Source organism: Ciconia boyciana, chromosome 1 (genome assembly GCF_034638445.1).
Source record: "Ciconia boyciana chromosome 1, ASM3463844v1, whole genome shotgun sequence".
Lineage (NCBI taxonomy): Eukaryota > Metazoa > Chordata > Aves > Ciconiiformes > Ciconiidae > Ciconia > Ciconia boyciana.
The window spans coordinates 204283564-204303537 of NC_132934.1; the positions used below are offsets into that span (position 1 = coordinate 204283564).

At 37.1% G+C, this 19974-nt stretch overlaps 1 protein-coding gene across 4 annotated transcripts in view; it reads right to left on the bottom strand.

The window, feature by feature from the left end:
• Positions 1-19974, bottom strand: part of DYNC2H1 (dynein cytoplasmic 2 heavy chain 1) — a 183277-nt gene that overhangs the window by 29607 nt on the left and 133696 nt on the right. For all 4 annotated transcript variants that reach the window (XM_072850637.1, XM_072850636.1, XM_072850635.1 and 1 more), the window contains 2 exons: positions 12782-12898; positions 1766-1975 (listed from right to left, as the gene is read on the bottom strand). In XM_072850637.1, coding sequence (XP_072706738.1) covers positions 1766-1975; positions 12782-12898 — 327 coding nt within the window. The remainder of the gene's footprint in view (positions 1-1765; positions 1976-12781; positions 12899-19974) is intronic.

Sequence of the window (19974 nt, forward strand, 5' to 3'; positions counted from 1 at the left end):
CATTTACAGGCAGCTCACCAATCTATCATTTAGAAGGCATTCACCTAACATTGCTAATATATCACTCTAAATTACTCTAAGTTTAAAGTAATAGCTTAGCTAATTGTTAGTATGGAAGCATATTTCAGATGTACACTAACGTATCAATTTTGCACAAATAAGGCACATTGCTGAAACCATTAGAAGTCATACATTTATTGAGTTTCACATTGCTACTGGTAATCTACCAGCTTCTTCAGGTGCTATAATCTTAAAAGAACTACAACCTTGGTGCTTTCAAAATATAAGTTTTTAAAAATAATCCTTTGTTACGTAACACGTGACCACACTAAACTAAACAAGAACAGTGTACAGAAAATACACAAAACAAATCACTTTAAGATGATAAATATGGTGAGGTTAAGCTGCCATGACAAGAGCATAGCATTAGCCTCTCTGGAGGGCTGCTGAAAAGATTGCTTTATGGTCACAATCCAATAAAGTGATCTGTGTCAAGCAGATGAAATGCCAGAAACACTTTATTCAATATATCAGGAAGCACTGAACTGATGTTTGTGAGAGATAAAAATGCATAGAATCTTTAAGTACATTTTTGTGACAGTGATCAGCTTCATAGCTCCTGCTGCTTCCACTTTAATAGTGCACCTTAAGCATACAAGCAAGCCATACTCTCTTGCTCAGTAACAAGAAATATAGCTATAAAACTAAAAAATGGCCATTACATGTATCATTTACATTCACTATGACTTGTACTTAGCACCAATTTCTACCATACAATCAAAACTTGTTTAAAAAGGCAGTGAGATTGCTAACATGAAAATGTTAATTTATTCTAATTGTACTACAATTTTGTTAACAAATGCTGTCTTGTGAATCTGAAAAGACAAAGAATGTAATTATTGTTTAATTAGAAATTTGATAGATCAGTAAAAGCATAACAATCTTTTTAACAGTACTTGATCCTCACATGAAGATAAACTAGATGTTAATAGGAATTATCATTCATTGTAGGGCCAATCTCAATATCCATGCATTAGCATCAACACAATTTATCAGTTGCTGCAGGTGAAACAAAACCACGGAGCTTCACATCAATGTTTGACTATCTTTGGAATCCAATTATCTAGCTATTACTGACAGACCATGTAAATTTGCAGTCACTGATTGTACCAGTTTATAAACATGCCTAGTTTGATGCCAGAAAACATGGAAAAAGTACATGTACAAATTTTGTTTGTTTTCTCATATATCAAGAATATAGGGTGAGATGATCGGTTGATATGATATGTACAGCGTGTCTGGTGTGGCAATAATCCATAGTGAATAAATGTAGAGAGCGAATTTTGATTTTAACTGCAGTAAAACTTAAATTTTAAGAAACTGGAAAAATGAAGAAAAGGCACAGATTTACATGTTCTACTGCCTAATGTATTTGACTTACCTAGCATGATTTGGTATTTGAAATGGAAATAATATTCCACAACTTCTAATCTTATTGGATTTGTCCTTAAGAGAAAGTCTGATGAAAGTATAATATACTCAGAAGCTTCTGCAAGTACCTGAAGCAACATTTTTCTGGGTTTTCATTCCAGAAAAAACATGGTTCTGTTTTAGAGTCACTATCAATAAAAGAACTCCATTTTAGAGTCTCTATCAATAAAAGAGCTTAGAGCAAATGGTGACATGAAAGTATGTATCAGAATTTTGTTCAGTTTCCTTGTTTTTTTCATTGCTTATAATGTAAATTCATGACAAAATGACTTACCTTCTGATTTAGCAGAGCTCTTGCTAGTCTTTGTACTTCAGAATTCAGTAATGAGGTACCTCTGATAACTTTACTTAAAGAAGCAAGTGACTGATGGACACTTTGCACAAGGCGAATGGCATTGAATTGTTCCAGAGTAATGAATGATAAGATTGGAGATCCTTGTTGCTCCACAGGAGGAGACACCTTCTGATGAATCAGGTTAGAATTCTAAAAAAGAACATATGATGTCCAGTTAATAAACTCAGGGAAACTATTATGTTATACAACGCATTCTTTGTTTAATTCTTAATACTTCATATGACCTTGTTAGCTTTGAAGTAATTCAGATATACCCCCTTTTCTGACACTGGATTAAAACTATAATGATACTTTCAGTATTGTCCGTGGGATGTTCAATAAAGGCACCACTCTTCTGAGACAACTCTGCCTACCCAATTACTTCAAAAGTACTGGAATTTCTGAAAAATCTTCACTTAGCTGAATCATTGCTTTTAGTATTCAAGTTAACGTGTCAATATAAAAAGCAGTAGTGTACTCAGCATAACAAGACTGTATTGGGTACTATAAACCATGCTGCCAAATATAGCTCTTGCTTTGATAAGACTAGTTCAACCTCGAAGCAAATTAAATACAAATAAATAATAAATATAAAATAAATATAATATTATGTGTAAATCCTGAGTGACTCAGACTCTGAGAGGTACTGCTGCTCTCAGATTGACATTTTTATTACTTACTTCCATTCCACTATAACCACTGAAAATCCAAATTTATTCAATAATTTCAAGAGATGGTATCATTATGCAAATCATAATTCATATGCAGCTTATTACTTAAATATATTTTAGCATGTATTCTGAAATTGCCAACCTGACATATGAAAAGATGCTGCACTGAATTCCAGTTATGGAATTTAAAACTTTATTGGAAAATTCTACAGGGCACAAATGCAAAAAGAAAACCCTAGCCTATGGGAAAAAAATGTTTTCCTATTTCAATTTCTAGTAATTTATTAAAGGTAAAATCAGATTTTACTTTCTCTGAAGTATCTCTTAAAATAACAAATAGTTTTGACTTTTTTTCAGATTAAATAAACTTCTGAATTCTCACATGGCATCTTGCTTTCCAGAACACACAGGATGTCTGCCTCCATAACCATTCCCAGGCACTGTAAGTTTGTCAGAACTTTCACATGTTTTTCATTTCAAGCTTAGACTGCACTCAACCACCACGCAAAAATATGAGAAAAGCCAAGTGAAAGAGTAATACAGATACTTCAGTTTATGACTGACAGAAAAATGAAGGATAAGGTCTTCCCTCCTACATTATTAAAAAGGTATGCAACAAAGTTACTTACTGTTCAAAGTGTAAGAAACATACAGTATTTAGAAATCTTATGTTTTGTATTTTGTCTTTGCATACATCCTGAAATCACAGTACCAGTTTCACTTCAATTTTTCTGAGACCATAGTTTGTTGAGTATATATAAAATGTAATGTAAAACTAGCACAAGCTAGCTGATAATTTCTTATTGGAGTATTTAATTGCACAAAAAAGGAAGAACAAAGACATTGCAACTTGCAGGCTTTGCTCAGTCTTTCACACATACTGTCTTAGTTCACGAAAAGTTTACCAAGAGAGGCCTTAAGTTCCTCAATACTGCCCTTTACATAACAGTCTCCTATGAATTGCATATTCATTTCATGACTCTTTTTAATGCTTTCTCCTGAGAATTTGTTAAAACAACCCATCTGTCATTTTTATAGGAAAATTAAACATGAATACCAATATCAGCTTATACATTTAATGTTCTATTACATTCCCTTAAAATCCATTATGTATATACCTCACATCAGCTTTAAAAATATCCTCATGACCTCCTTGGGAATTAAGATGAAGAACTGCTGAAGTACTGAGTGCTTTTCCTAATCATAAGAAACTGAAGATACGTTCTAATCTTTAACATTAAATACTATATTATGCCACCAATATTAAATTAGGTGTATTTTGAGACTTTGATCATTTTCCCTCTTTCACTTCTGCACTGGTTACTATCTCAGTACAATATAAGACTTCATACAGTCTCACCTAAGCTGCTCCAGAGCTTTTCTTCATTACCTTCCTAAACTCGAGCTTTTTCAAACTCCCAATATGTTATGAAAATTCTCCCTCAGAAATGTAACAAATATAATGAAAATAAACTCATATACCTCCACTAGTTCTGCATTTGATTCAAAATTCAGTTTTGGTGGTGGTGGGTTTTAGAAACCTCCACTGACCTTTTGATGTACCTATTCTGCCTTGTCCCTCGAGTCTCTCTGCCTATTCTTTTAGATATTAGCCTCTCACTGTTTATTACACACATTTTTCATTGTTGAAAATAAAAGAAAGCATTACCCTGTATTTCTACTTCACTGATTTACCTTGGTGAAACAAACACCGTTCTTTTGTTAAAGCTGAGGTTCCTAATGTTTTAGATAAAAGAGCAACAACCCATTAATTTCCAAAACTACTTTTGCAATTTTCTTGCAGCATTATGCAACTTTATGAAAATTATTAGTTAGCCTTCAATTTACAAATACAAAAAAAGATAAGGCAGAACACAACATGATAGCTTATGATCATGTATTCAGCAAAAATAATTTTGAAGCTGTTGCTTCCAGATTTTTATTATGAGTGAGCCTTCTAACTTTCATGGAGGTACTAAAGGGTTTCCCTGAAACAAGGCAGAAAACGCATCCACCTTACAACAAAAATATAGCACTGATTCCTGTCTCTCTCTACTCATGACAGATAGCCATTTGGACATGATGAAATACTTATGCAGCCCCATTGCGTCCTGATACTTTTGTGCTTCTCTGAAAACTATCATATGATGGGCAATGACTGAGTTCTGTTGGACAGTGATTTCCAACTGATCCAGTTATGTGACAAGGAAGTGCTTATATAGGTCCTGATCTACACTCTGTCACGGCAGAAGGCTATGCGGGAAGAGAACGGACACCAGGACACAGGCTGGTTGAATTACTCTGATGGCCCAGCCCTGGCCAACAGGCTGTAGTAGGCCATCCTTCTACATTAAGGAAGATTTTAAAAAAAAAAATTGTGTAACATTTGTTTGAAAAGTTATTCAGTGATGGCTTCAATTTTTTCAGTAAATAGTCTTTCATGCAAACTTATACTGAGCATCTGAGTATTTGGGTTTTTTTTAACTTACTGGCAGGTTCATGAGAGTTTAATTAATTTGATTACTTTTAAGCCGTTATTAAATCATGCTGAAAGGAACTGCAGAAGCAGTTTTAGGACAGTATTCATTACAAGGGTGTTTTCCAATGGCAAGAATTAAAATGTATGTTTTCAAATGAAGCTAATGTAGAAAAATATAGAATATAGAAAATGTCAAGACATTCTGTATTAGTCCAGAACAGCTAAATAGAAAGAGGAAGTTTGCTTGTGTAACTTTCAACATAGGAGTGCACTGAGTTAAACCAGATTTTAAGTATCTATTTCATTTAAAGTCAAATTCAATTAAAAATTCCAGAGTTTGCATTCTGGCTGGACTAATAAACAGTGGATGAAGGAGAGACAGTTTCCATGATTCTATTGTTATGGACAGACAAAGAATAATAAACTCCCCAGCTACACAATTTCAGAATGTCTGAACAATTGGTAGTAACATTTAACTAGGCTTTGCAAAATGTATGCCACTGAGAGGAAAAAGGAGTCCTGCAAATTTCCAGAAATATTTCTCAAAAAGTAACAACATAGAAATCCTCAGTATTGTAGTAATATATAAAAATTATTTCCCATTTCAAAATGTCTAAAATGAAAAAGCTAAAATTTCCAACTTATATCTGCCATTTTTGCTGCTTGGCCACAAAGACTGTGATAGCTCTGAGAACTGAGCACAAAGGACTACTATTCACAGAATCACAAAACAGTTGAGGTTGGAAGGAACCTCTGGAGATTGTCCAGTCCAACCCTCTGCTCAAAGCTACAGCACATTGCCCAGAACTCTGTGTCCAGTTAGGTTTTCAATATCTCCAAGGATGGAGACTCCACAGCCTCTCTGGGCAACCTGTTCCAGTGTTTGACCATCCTCACAGTAAAGAAGTTTTGTCTTATGTTTAAATGGCATTTCCTGCATTTCAGTTTGTGCCCATGCTCTCTTGTCCTGTCACAGGACACCACTGAGAAGAGTCTGGCTCTGTCTCCTTTATTCCTTCCCATCAGCTGACACACACTGATAAGATACCTCTAAGCCTTCTCTTCCTCAGGCTGAACAGTCCCTGTTCTCTCATCCTCTCCTCGTATGACAGATGCTCTTGTCCCCTAATCACCTTAATGACCCTTGGAAAGCCTTGGAAATCATTTCCAGGATTATTTGCTCAATCTTCCCAGATGAGGCTAACTGACCTATTGTTCTCTGGATCCTCCTTTTTGCCCTTCTTAAAGAAAGGAGTGCCATTTGCTTTGTTCTAGTCCTCAGGAATCTCCCCCAGTCACACTGATCTTTCAAAGATAACTGAGAGTGGTCTCACAACAGCAGCAGCCAGCTCCCTCAGCACTCATGGGTGCATCCCATGAGGGCCTGTGGATTTGTTTACATTCAGTTTGCTTAAACACTCCCTAACCTGATCCTCTTCCACCAAGGGTAAGTCTTCCTTGCTCGGTACTTTCCCATTGCTTTTGGGGACCTGGGATTGTTGAAGGCCAGACTTACCAGTGAACAGAGGCAAAGAAAGCATTTAGTACTTCAGCCTTCTGCTTGTCCTTTGTGGCCAAGTCCTCATTTCCATTCAGTAGTGGCCCTATGCTCTTCCTAATCTTCATTTTGTTGCTGATGTATCTGTAAAAACCTTTCCTGTTGCTCTTGTGATGGATTAACAGCACCATACCTGCTGTTAATTTACAGGCTGGAAAGCTGACTCCATCCCAGCCATACCCGCTTGCGGTGGGTTGACCTTGGCTGGCTGCTAGGTACCCACCAAGCCACTCTCTCACTCCCCTCCTCAGCAGGACAGGGGGAGAAAATAAGATGAAAAATCTTGTTGGTCAAGATAAAGGCAGTTTAACTGGGGGGGGGGTGTGTGTGTGTGCGTGTGTGTGTGTGTAAGCAAAGACCACATGTGGAAGCAAAGCAAAACCAAAGGCAATGCCCAGCCACTTCTGGGAAGCAGGGCTTCAGTATGCGTAATGGTTGCTTTGGAAGATAAGCACCTTAATAACAAATGCCCCCCCCCCCGCCTCCTTTCTCTTAGATTTTATTGCTGAGCATGACATCACATGGTATGGAATATTGCTTCAGTCAGTTTGAGTCAGCTGTCCCAGCTATGTCCCCTTCCCAACCACTTGCCCACCCCCAGCCTACTGGCTTTAGGGGCGGGTGGGAGGTTGGGAAGACAGCCTTGATGCTGTGCAAGTACTGCTCAGTAATAGCCAGAACATTAGTGTCTTATCAACACGGTTCTAGCCACAAGTGCAAAGCACAGCACTATATTGGCTGCTATGAGGAAAGTTAACTCCATCCCAGCCAGACCTAGTACAGCCTTTCACATCCCTCACCAGATTCAACTCTAGATATGCTCTGGCTTCCCTAACCCCTTCCCTGCCTGCTTAGTGTCTCTATATTCCATATTCCTCCCATGTCAGCTGCCCCTGCTTCCTTCTATGCTACATTTCTTTTTTTACCTTTGAGTTTTCCCAGGAGCTCCTTGCTCATCCATGCAGGACTCCTGCTGCCATTACTTGACCTCCTGCATTTTGACATTGACCACTGAGCTTAGAGGAGGTATTCCTTGAAAAGCAACCAGCTCTCCAGGACAGTGTCCCATGGGATTCTTCCAAGCAGATCCCTGAACTGGCCAAAGTCCACTTTCCTGAAGTCTAGGGTTGTTGTCCTGCTTTTTGCTTTTTTCCCTCCGCTCATGATTCTGAGGTCCACCATCTCAGGGTCACTGCAACCAAGATTGCCCCCAACCTTCAAATCCTCAACCAGTTCTTCCTTGTTGGCGAGTATGAGGTCCCACAGAGTGCCTTCCCTTATTGGTTCCTTCATCACCTGAGTCGGGAATTTGTCATCAATACACTACAGAAACCTCCTGGATTGCTTGTGGCCTGCTGCGCAGTCCTTCCAGAAGATATCAGGGTGGGTAAAGTCCCCCCCACAAGGACCAGGCTCTGAGAATGTGAGGCTTCTTCCAGGTATGTGTAAAAGGTCTCATCTTTCTGATCAGGTGGCCCGTAGCAGACACCCACCATAATATTGCCTTCTAATCCTAATCCACAAATTCTCAACTGGCACATTGTCCATCACTAGGCAGAGCTCCATGCATTCCCACTGGTCTCTCACATAAAGGGCAACTTCCCGTTCTCACTTTGCTGGCTTTTCATCCCGATGGAACCTATAGCTATCCATGGCAGCACTACAGATATGCAAGCTATCCCACCATGTCCCTGTGATTCCTATAAGATCATAACTCTGCAACTGCATGCAAGCCTCTAATTCCTCTTCTTTGTTCCCCATGCTGCACCCATTACTGTACAGGCACATCAGAGAGGCACTCCATCATGGTGATTTCCCAGAGAGGTGTGAGAGTTTTCCCCATAATTCTGTCAGGTAGGCACTTCCTTGTTTATATGGACACACTTTAGATGGTCCCCCTTCAGCTCTGTTTTGTTCATTTTGTTGATGATGTTTACAGACATACTTTGCCTACCAACCTAGTCAACTACTTCCTCACATGATTTTTGGTCACCCTCTCCCTACCCTATATTTCTATTTTAAAACTCTCCTCACCAAGTTGGTCAGCCTGTTGGCCCCACTTAGTCAGGTGGACCCTTTCTGTTTCAAGCAGGCAATCATCAATCCTCAAAAAGTGTCCCATGGTCATAAAAAATGAAACCAGCTGACACCAGCTGTGCAACCAGTTGTAGGACCCATCCACTCCTCCTCATGTCCTTCACCTTCACTGTAAGGATCAGGAAGAAAAACCACCTAGGCCCCCATGCCCTTAACCACCACCCCCAGACCCATGTAGTCATGCTTCATATGCTCCAGGTTACCCCTGGCAGTACAATTGGGGCCTATGTGGAAAAGCATCAAGGGGTAACAGTCTGAGGGCCAGACAAACCTTGGCAGTCTTTCCACAGTGTCCCAGATCTGAGCATTGCAGCAAACCCCTGGCAAGCGGCAAACTTCCCTAGATGACACATCAGGTCAGAAGATGGGAGCTTCCTCCCCACAGCACGGAGTTGTAAACTACTATTCCTTATGACTTCCTCCTGGTGCTTCTGTGTGGATCAGGTTTAGCTGGCTTGGGAGCTTCATTGGACAGAGCTCCCAGGCCCTTGTCAGCTTTGCAGGCACTAAATCCGTTCTGGAAGTGTAAATCTTGAGGTGGAGCAGAAGCCTTCCTCCTGGTGCCAGAAGTCACAACTTTCCAGCCTTTGCCATCCTGTAAGTCTTTACTCCCAACAGGCACAGACTCTGCCTGCGCCTCCTTCAGGAAAGCTGGGGGCTTGGCTCTTTAAGCTACAGCGTCTCAGAAAAGATCCGGCTGATCTATTTCTGATGCTGCAAAGTCCACTGACCTTCCCTCGCAGCTCCCTAATTTGGTGACGCAGATCCTCAACAAGCACACATCTCCTGCAGGTTAGAAGACCACCTCCTGCTGCCCCAGCCTCAGGAAGAGGCACCAGGCACTCCCTGCAGCTCAAGATATGCAGAGCTGCATCCTCCTTCTGGACCCCTGTCTGAGTCAAAGTTCTCATCTTAGAGGGTCCATTGCTCCAACAGCAGCTGGGGACCATGCCCTGTGGCACATCACTACCATTGCTGAGAAGGTGTAACCTCTACTGAGCAAAGTTGCTGGTCTTCTGTAAGCTCTTCTGCACAAGCTGCTGGGCCAACTGCTGTGTGCATTTGCTGCCTCTGTTAGCTGCACTCAATACTATTGACTGAAAGATTACAATTTGCACTCATGAAAAAATATGAATATTATTTTACACACTTCAATGTGGTATAATTCTTCAGTGGGCACATCACTAAGGTTAAATAGTCCATGCATAGATTTGTGAGATGTTGGCCAATATTATGTAAAATTTTTGTTTTATCACTGATTTCTGAAATTCACTGACTATATAAATTCTACAGACATTCTGTCTATTTAGCTGTATGGTATACTCTAAAATATTTAGATTTATTTTTGTAGGATGAAACACTGATGTTCAGTCAGAGAAATACCCAGTTAAATGCTGTCTATTATTTTCTAAACTTCGACACTAGGTTACAAAATACAAAAATAATCTTCATACGGTATTGAGAGTATACAGATAAAAATATGTCCACACTTAAAGATTATGATCAATTATTCCAGTATAAATTCCACAGGCCAAACCTATGTCAAGTGGTAAATTTTGTTATGCTTCAGAATCATCAGTATTTAGATGTATAATAACTATTTTCAAGGTATTTGTAAGACAATCCTTTTTTAGTTAATCCTTGATTTACATACTCAGCACTGGAATAAAAATGTTTAAAAACATAGTTAATCTTTGTCTACATATTAACAAGCTTCTGAGCCTTTTTTGCCTCTGGAATAAAAAGTAGCTTATTTTAAAAACAGCTTTGAATTTATAAATACATCAGCTTGATTCAGTTCAGATCTATACTGGACACTTCCTGAGTTTCAGTAGTTTGAAACAGATGTTCAACCATTATTTCCAACTACCCTTAATGATAAGTACATTTGACAGGTAGAAGACTAATATTTGCTTCTTGTAAATAAAATGGAAGGTATTTGTCAGCATCTATCCCATCTGCCTCTACTTTACTACTATCTGTATTCAACAGATAAAAGAAAGAAGACAATAATAACAATAATAGTAATAACAACAACCACCACCACCGCCTCATGAAGTTCAACAAGGCCAAGTGCAAGGTCCTGCACCTGGGTCAGGGCAATCCACAATATCAATACAGACTGGGGGATGAATGGATTGAGAGCAGCCCTGCAGAGAGCCTGGGGGCATTGGTGGATGAAAAATCGGACATGAGCCAGCAATGAGTGCTTGCAGCCCAGAAAGCCAATCATATCCTGGGCTGCATAAAAATAATCATGGCCAGCAGGTCGAGGGAGGTAATTCTCCCCCTCTATTCCGCTGTCCTGACACCCCATCTGGAGTACTGTACCCCAGATGGTCCAGAGGTGGGCCACAAAATTGATCAGAGAGGTGGAACACCTCTCCTATAAAAATAAGACTGAGAGAGTTGGGGTTGTTCAGCCTGGAGAAGAGAAGGCTCCGGGGAGACCTTATTGTGGCCTTTCAATACCTAAAGGAGGCTTATAAGAAAGATGGAGAAAGACTTTATACCAGGGCCTGTAGTGACAGGACAAGGAGCAAGTTTTAAACTGAAAGAGGGTAGATTTATTCTAGATATAAGGAAGAATTTTTTTACAATGAGGGTGGTGAGACACTGGGCAGGTTGTCCAGAGAAGTTGTGGATGCCCCATCCCTGGAAGCGTTCAAGATCAGGTTGGATGGGGCTTTGAGCAACCTGATCTAGTGAAAGATGTCCCTGCCCATGGCAGGGAGGTTGGACTAGATGACCTGTAAAGGTTCCTTCCAACCCAAACCATTCTATGACTATATGATTCTATAATAAAGAGTCTGCAGCTAAACGTAAATGCTTCCAAAACTAAGAGGAAAAAGAGTTTTGTACAGACTTCAGGAATAGATAGTTTTTGTGATTTTACTTCTTCATAACTGGGAAATGATTTTAGCTCATATTCTGTGCCCACTCATGCATAAATAAAATAATGTATGGTTGTTAACTTAAGCAGATATTCAACTATTTTCTTCACTCCAATTCCCAAGTCTTTATATAAAAACTTCTGAAAGCAAACATGATGCCTTCATTGAGCTATCAATAAAGAATTAGAACATAGAACTGTATGCAATGTATGGAGAATTTTTAAAGATGCTTAGACTTTTTCAAAGCTTAAAGGAAGTATTGGTCAAACAGACTATGAAAACTAATTTTGATAAAGGGCATTATTATTTAAATTTTTTGAAACTTAGTCAAGCAAATGTCCCCCAAAAAACCCTACAAGAGGTCAGAGGCCATCCTATTCTAAAGGAGATCTTCAAAAGGTAAATAAATTAATCTGCTAACAGCATAAAAATGTTAGAAACTCAAAGAAAGTTCAAGATAATATAGGAGTCTTCTTTTTAAGATATTATGAGCAGTAAAAATGTAGGTCAAATACAGATGCATCTGGTGACTCTACAAACACTGGAGAGGAGAGAACACAGAAATATTGCATAATTAATTTTCCCATATTTAAGCAGAAGAATAAATAGAGGAGAAAGACGAGGCCTGCATCAGGTCCAGCTTCCCTTGTCAAAGAGCTCTCAGGCTTGATTACCTCCACCTGGGTGACTAAGACCATCAAGGACCATAGCCACCAGCACTGATTACATGGCTTCAGCTTCATGGTACTGTATACTCATTGCTAATTTATGACACAAGTTTTAAAGAATAAGTGCTTTGAATGTGCAGTGCTAGTGTTTAATAACAAAGAAATAACCATTAGCAATGTGTGCTGTTAATGAGCATTAATGTAGTGCGGTCTTGTTTTACTGTTTGAAACTGGCCTCATTTATCAGTCTTCCAAACACTACAATCACAATCTCTAATTTTCTGATTGTACATGTATACATATATGCAACAGTTTCACCTGAGCTCTTGCAAGGACGGTTTGCAGGCCTAAAGGTATATTTAACTCTAGTCAGTACGATATAATGGAAGGTGTCACATCGAAATATACTGCTATGCCACATACAGACTTCATAGCTAATTACATACACGTAACATCGTACTTCCCACCTCAAATGCATTTAATTTCCTTTTTCGCTTCTTATGTTTCAATATTCAAGATAAATCCTTAGACTTGTAATGTAGTTACTGGGGAAAAAAAAGTTGTCTTTTTAAATTATCTACTTTCCTACCTGATTAAGTTTCTTCCACAGGTTGAGAACAGGAGAGAGTTCAGTAGACCATATTTCTCTGTCAAATTTGCAGCCAGCAGTTACTGACCTGCTCAGGATCCGAAGCTGTGAAATGACCTGAGTGATGAGAATACAAATGCAAATCTTGAAGAAGGATAAACAAACTTCTTCTAGTGCAAAAATGCAATACAATAGCAAATACTCTCCAATTTATATATGGACTATACTTTTCTGCATACTTAATTACTAATCATGATCTATTCAAAACACAAATACCCATATCCAAATATATAACATACTTGAGCTTCATTCATATTAAGCCCAAAACAAACAAACAAAATCCATATTTTTCATATCATAGCCATTGTCTTTGTTCAACTATAATTTTAAAACTCATGAGGTGTATAATTAATTAAAAAGCCTCTTTTCCACAAAATCTACAGACAAAACTCAAGCTCTGCCTTTAACTAGACTCCATGTGTAATTAAAAAAAAAAAGAAACAAAAAACCAGAATATGTTACTAAATACATATAGTAGCTATCAGGCATCAAAACTCAAAGACAATTATAATCAATTCATTCTGATCTCCCATGGATCTCTTTCTTACTCAGATATTCAGGCTACCTCAGATTATATAAATGCATATTTATTAAAGAAAGAAAGCAAGCAATTAAAAGAATAACTGCAAAATTTTCAGAAAGGAAGGGAGCTCCCAGTTCATCAGGTCCAACTGCCTTTCATTGTTAGCAACCCTGGTAACTCCACACATAAACTGATCAAATATATGTATAACTTTATAAAGAAAGAATACTGAAATTGAACTTTTTCAGTGATATTGCAGTCTGTCCCTTAAACTGCATATAAAACACCTGGTATTTGTAGGTATTTTAGTTATTTAGTCAAATAGTTTAGTTATTTAGTTATTTATTTAGTTAAGTTTAGTAACTATTTAGTAACTAAATAACAGTTTAGTTATTTAGTTAAATTTTAGTTATTTTTCACAGTGCGTTTTTTGCAAGACATGTTAGAGAACAACTTACTAATTCTCTTCTCTTTTGCTTGACTTCAAAGAATTAAACTTGATAATAAAAAATTTATTAATTGTTCAGAAGGACTGGACTATTTAATTGTGAGACAGAATGAGATAGGAAGTCAAGTTGTTTCTGCTGGGTTTTGACTTATTTTCTGTTCTTGAAAGATGTGCAATGATGTAGTGTTTTCTTTTGTTTTTCATTTTCTTTTGCTGAAGCAAACAACAGCTTCATATTTATCAGCTTTGATAGGGACTATGAAGCACTACAAGATGATAGTACACTGAACCAATATTAACTTTTATAACATTTACTATAATTTTATTATTATATTAAATGTCTTACAAGACATAAAACAAAAGATAAATACATATAAAGTATAAATACATAAAATCTATCTCTATAACATATAAACCTATATTTAGAAAAACAAGTTTAAAAATACTTTTAATTAAGCTAAAATAGTATTCTTTTTCATGAAATGCTCACTTCTTAACATATTAATTCTGAAAAAATCTTTTTAAGTTCCCTCAGAAATGACAACATAATCTGTTGTCCTAGAGAATTATGCATACTCTGTGATTCCAGATCTCAGAAATGATGAAAATAGGATTTTTTTTCTCTGTTATATTTAAGGAATTAAAGTGAAATTAATTCCACATCTCAAAAACCACTATTAGTTGATAAAAGTCATAGTCTATTATAATAAAGTACTTTAGTCATGATCCTGCAACTTGGTTTGCCAAGAGGAACTACATGCATACCTAATGAATATTGGGAGGAAGCATCTTACTGTACTAAAACCTTACTTTTGTCTAGTCTGAAGTAAACTGCTAGAAAGGAAGGCAAGGAGAAGTTGCAGTAAAGGCAAAGGAGTAGCTGGAGTGAACAGAGCTTTGCCTAGGAACAAGTTATGAGCCAGCTGAGAACTTACAGGCAGAGACCAGAGGACAGACTAACATGGATGGTGCTTTAGTAGCTGTGTGCTACAGACTCCTTGATTGAGAAAGTAAATGAAGTCTTATTCTGACAGCTTGAAGGAGCCCAACAATCACAGGCCTTCATACCCATGGGAGACTTCAACCAATCCAGTACCTGCCGTGAGTGCAATATGACAGGGTTCAAGGAATGCAGGAGATTTCTGGAATTTGTTGAAGACAATTTATACAGGGAATCAATTAGCCAACCAGGGGACATGCTCTACTGAATCTAATTATTGCAACCATTAGCAATTATTGTTGCTAATAAACAATGAATGGTTGAAGATGTGAAGGTCAAGGGTAGCCTTGGCTGCACCAACCATGAGATTGTGGAGTTTAAAATCCCGAGAGAAGAGAGCAAAGCAATTAGTAGAATCACAGCCCTGGACCTCAGAAGAGCAGATTGTAGCTTAGTCAGGGATCTTCTTGGCGGGATCTAATGGGCAACTGCACTGGAGGGCAAAGGAGGCCAGGAGAGTTGGTTAATCTTCAAGAACGAATTCCTCAAAGCACAAGAACAGTGCTTTCTGATAAGCATGACAAGCAAGCCAAAGAACAAGCATGGCAGAAGATCAATCTGGATTAAAGAGGAAGCTCCTAGTGATCTCAAATGCAAAAAGGTATTCCACAGAAGATGGGAGCAGGGATGGACTACCCAGGAGGGATATAAAGACATTGTTCAATTGTTTTAGGATGGAGTGAGGGCAGCCAAATCTCAGCTGGGTTTGAAACTAGCAATGGATGTGAAGGCCTACAAGAAGGGCTTCTGCAAAGTATTCTGGCAGCTAAAGGGAGGAAAAGAAAATATGAGCCACTGCTCAGTATAGCTCGTTATGGAAAATACCATTTCATCTTCTCATTCTCATAACTTAATTTTAAACTTTCATAATTCTTTGTGTTCTCCAGATATTGTGTATAGCAGAAAAGATTGTTTAATTTAGCAAAAAATTATTTTCTCTGATTAACATTTTGATCGTAGTATCTTTATCATTCCTGTTATTCTTCCTCCTTTTCACTCTGCACTCATGCAAATGTTCTGACAAGTAATATAGATAATAAACAGACATTTGCACCTTCCAGATATCATTCTTTTAGCTATAGTTATGGCTCTTATGATTTGTTTTTGGATAGTTGCCTGACATTATTTGCAAAGAAATAAAACATTTATATCAAATATACTTTACTAGTAATTCAGTATGTAGTACTGCATATAAACTTGTATATTTATACTATAAAGCTGCAGGAAGTTTATATGATTGAGGGATTTATATAATGGGGGACTGAAAATATTAAATATTGTATTCTTTTTTTGAGTGACTTCATAGGTATAAACACTTAGCTACATATAGCTGAAATGAATTTGAGAAGCAGTGACTGCAAGATCAATTAATTAAAGTATTTCCTAACTCTAGCGTATAGGGCTAGCTGTCTAATTTTAATTATCTAATTATAGAATTTTTCTATGTAACTTAAATAGGAAATACACTATCTATCCATTATTTCAATCTTTGTTCTTCAGCGCAACTACATCTGTTTCTGCTTTGTATATTTTATCAAAGTAGTCCAAAAATATTGGGATGTGATTATCAAAAGTTAAGCACTTAAATGAAACATAGTGAATCAAAAGAAATCAAGTTTTAACTCTCAGTTTTCTAGAGCACTGTATGATACTATGATCTTTATCAAATGTTTATGGAAATTCTTTAACTCTTTCCAATTCCTCCCATTTCTTCTCTCACATATAACAGGTATGATAGTAGCATAACTTACTACTAAAGTTTCCATGACAGCAGACTTTTTTCAATTGACTGTAATTTAAAAAAACTTAATGGGTTAGGCTGAAACTTTGTGTACCGGTGGCTCTTTCAGCCTGAATACTTTTTTTAAATTTTAGCCTAGAACAGTCATTCACCTTCAAGGAACAGAGGAAAATATATCTTAGTCATGTCAAAGTACTCAGGTTGACCTCATCTTTGAACTGCTTCAGCATCCCAAACTTTTGCTAAGGGACTAGAAATTTGATGGACATTTTTTTCTGTGCCATTTTTTACATCCATGAAATCTGTCTCCAAATTTAGTAAAGAATTAGAGATTGTAAAATAATAACTCATATTACTGCTTAAGTATGATGACAAGTTTAATTTTAGAACTTGAATGGCATCTTATTCTCACAAATCACAGTGAAGTTTCCTACAGTGCTGACCAGTCTATGCTACTTCAAATCAGCTGAAGCCTGAGAAAAGGCTCAGTACTCGCAGTACTGAGAGTACTCTCAGTAGTCAGTACTCTCAAATCAGTCTCTTTCTGAATGTTATGCAAATGAAAAGGGAAATTGATTTTTTAATAGCATCATAGAATAATTCAGATTGGAAAGGATGTCAGGAGGTCTCTAGTCTAACCTGTTTGAAGCAGGGTGAGGGCTGAGATCAGACCAGGTTGCTCAGGGCTTTATCCAGCCTGGTCTTGAAAAATCCCAACTACAGACACTGCACAACCTCTCTGGATGACCTGTTCCAGTGCTTTATTGTCCTAATGATGAAAAAGTTTGCCCTAATACCCAGTTTGGACCTTTATTGTTTCAGCTTATGTCCTGTAAAAACAAGAGAGTCAAATGCACAGATTAGGACAAAGAATGTGTTAAGATTGGGAATGACCTGAATAAAACCAGGAGTGGTATGTATTTCCCTATTAGAATTACCAGGGGTATCACAAAGGTCTCCCAGGTTATGTGGTATGTTTGCAGTCACTCCCTGGAACTGTTTTTACCTCCAGGCAAGAGAAACAAGTTTGGAGTTGGAAGGGAAACCGGATTTTAAAAGAAAGAGGAGTATCAGGAATACATTTCCGAGGGCCAAATGAAAGACAAAAATGGCTCTGTAAGGCAGCAGGACAGGAATGAGAACACAGACTGGATGAGTACCTAGAAGACGACCTTGATTCAGCTGACAAAGGGAATATGATTAGGAATCTGTATTTAAGGAGACAAAATAACTTTTGGTTTGAGAGAGGGCACTATACCTAGTCACTTAAATCAAATTTAAAACAGACAAGCACGAATTCACCCCACCTACCTTCAGGCACTTACTTAAAGCTTACTTAAAACTTACTTAAATTACAAAGATTACCACCGTAGCTTCCCTACATAATCAGTAGACAGATCTTTAGTGGGCTACATTGTCATTCAGAAGTCCCTCCTATTGAGTACATAGGAAAACTAAGTTCCTTACATAGGTACCTCAGATAGATGGGTCTATGCTGTGGAAATTAGAATGAGGATTTTCATTTCCTGGAAACCTAATTTAAAAAGTCAAGAAGAATTCAGCTCCTCTCACTACACTATATACATCTTACCATCAGGTCAACTTATAATCAACTTCAGATTCTTATTCTAGGATGAGATTAAATCATGCCCTAAACAAGATACTTCTATGACCACAAAGAGAGACTAAAAGTGACTAGTGCAGATGCAGACATCTAGGTCTGTTGAATCATATCCTTTGCACTCTAGTTTGGAAAGGTACCAAGCAATTACATACATACTTATAATACTGAGGAAACTGAAAATCTAATCATAGTTGTATAAAGCAGGGTAATCAAAATAAGAGTACTTTTAAAATACCTAACCTTTGAATGCTTAGCTTTGTTACCTCAACACAGTCTTTTAATATATTATACACTAAAAGATCTTACATGTTGCACTATTCCAGTCCAAGTGCACACTTAATTATTTTGAAAAAACGATGAGTGAAAAAATCTACTATAAAGCAGGAAAACAGTACCATCACTGAAAATATGAGAAGGATGGAAAGAAAGGTAATCAAAATATAAAAGCAATCACCAATAATGGTCTGTTTAAAGAGGGGTGAGAAGATTATTCAGAACTTGTAGAATTTAGTCTTTGTAGAAGCTGCCTGTTTTAAGTAAGGTAAACTAATCAAAACAGTATTTATATAAAAAATTCAATGAAGTAATTTATTTGTGAACAGTCCATCTAATAACTATGAACAGCATATAGAAACTACTACTGAATATTTTTTCCATTCTTAGTGTAAAATTCATACACTATGGGTTTTTTGCATTATCAGTACAGAAAAATATAAGTTGCATATATTAATAAAGGTGGGGTAGTCAAACTTGAAATGTCAATATTTATTTACCTAGTTATTAAACTAATTGTGCATCTCAGCTCTATCATCTATTGCACACTTTATGGGTTTCTGTGGATTTATGCTGTTATGATATTGATCAACACATTACAGTAAAAACCCCACACATTTAGAGAAATTAAGAGAGATAATGAACAGAACGGAAAGCAATAAAGATAATGAATGAGCCAATGTGGCTTCATATGGAACTACTAGAAAGTCATGTTAGACCTGAAAACTAAAATAAAAATTCATGGAAAAATAAAAATGAGGAAAAGTCAAGATTTTAATTTTTCCTTCCCTGAAACTTTGATAAAAAAAGATTTGTAAGAACACAAAATCTATTTCTGTTCTTTACTCATGCACAAGAGGAGGAAGAGGTCTTGCCTTCAGTAATTCACACCTATTGCAAAAACTGCTACTTCACAAATACAATATATAACAAACACAGGCTTATATCTAAGTCTTGTATTTATTTTATAAGCAATCTATTCTACAAATTATACTACAAAATCAAATTTTGCACACAGTATTACAATTTGAAAAAGAGGAAAGCAATAAAGCCAAAAATAATTGTGAAATTCTGTCACTGAATTTAAAAAAAAAACAAACTAGGATCAATCATTTCTGAATTAAATATGATTACTATTCTAAGAATACAAAACAGAAGAGATTTGCCAGTCAGATAACTGCTATTTTTTTCAAGACTATGGAACGATTTTTATTTTTGTACAAAAAGCTAACAAACTCCTCTCAGTAAATCTACAGACAGTGTCAAAGCAGATACTCTACTGCCATCTACCAGTTTTAAAAGGATGTAGTCTTAGCACAGAAACCACTTCTACGTTTCATTTCTGTGAATGAAACAATATATCCCTTTACACAGCTGTTCAAGGAGATATTTCTGTTTTTGTAAGACTTTACAGCTCAAACTAAAATATGAAGTTATAACATAGTCACTTTGGTAAATATTGGGAAAGTAGTACCTAAGTGTAATGCAACTATGTCTTCTTGTGTCAAGAGAGGGAACAGCTTT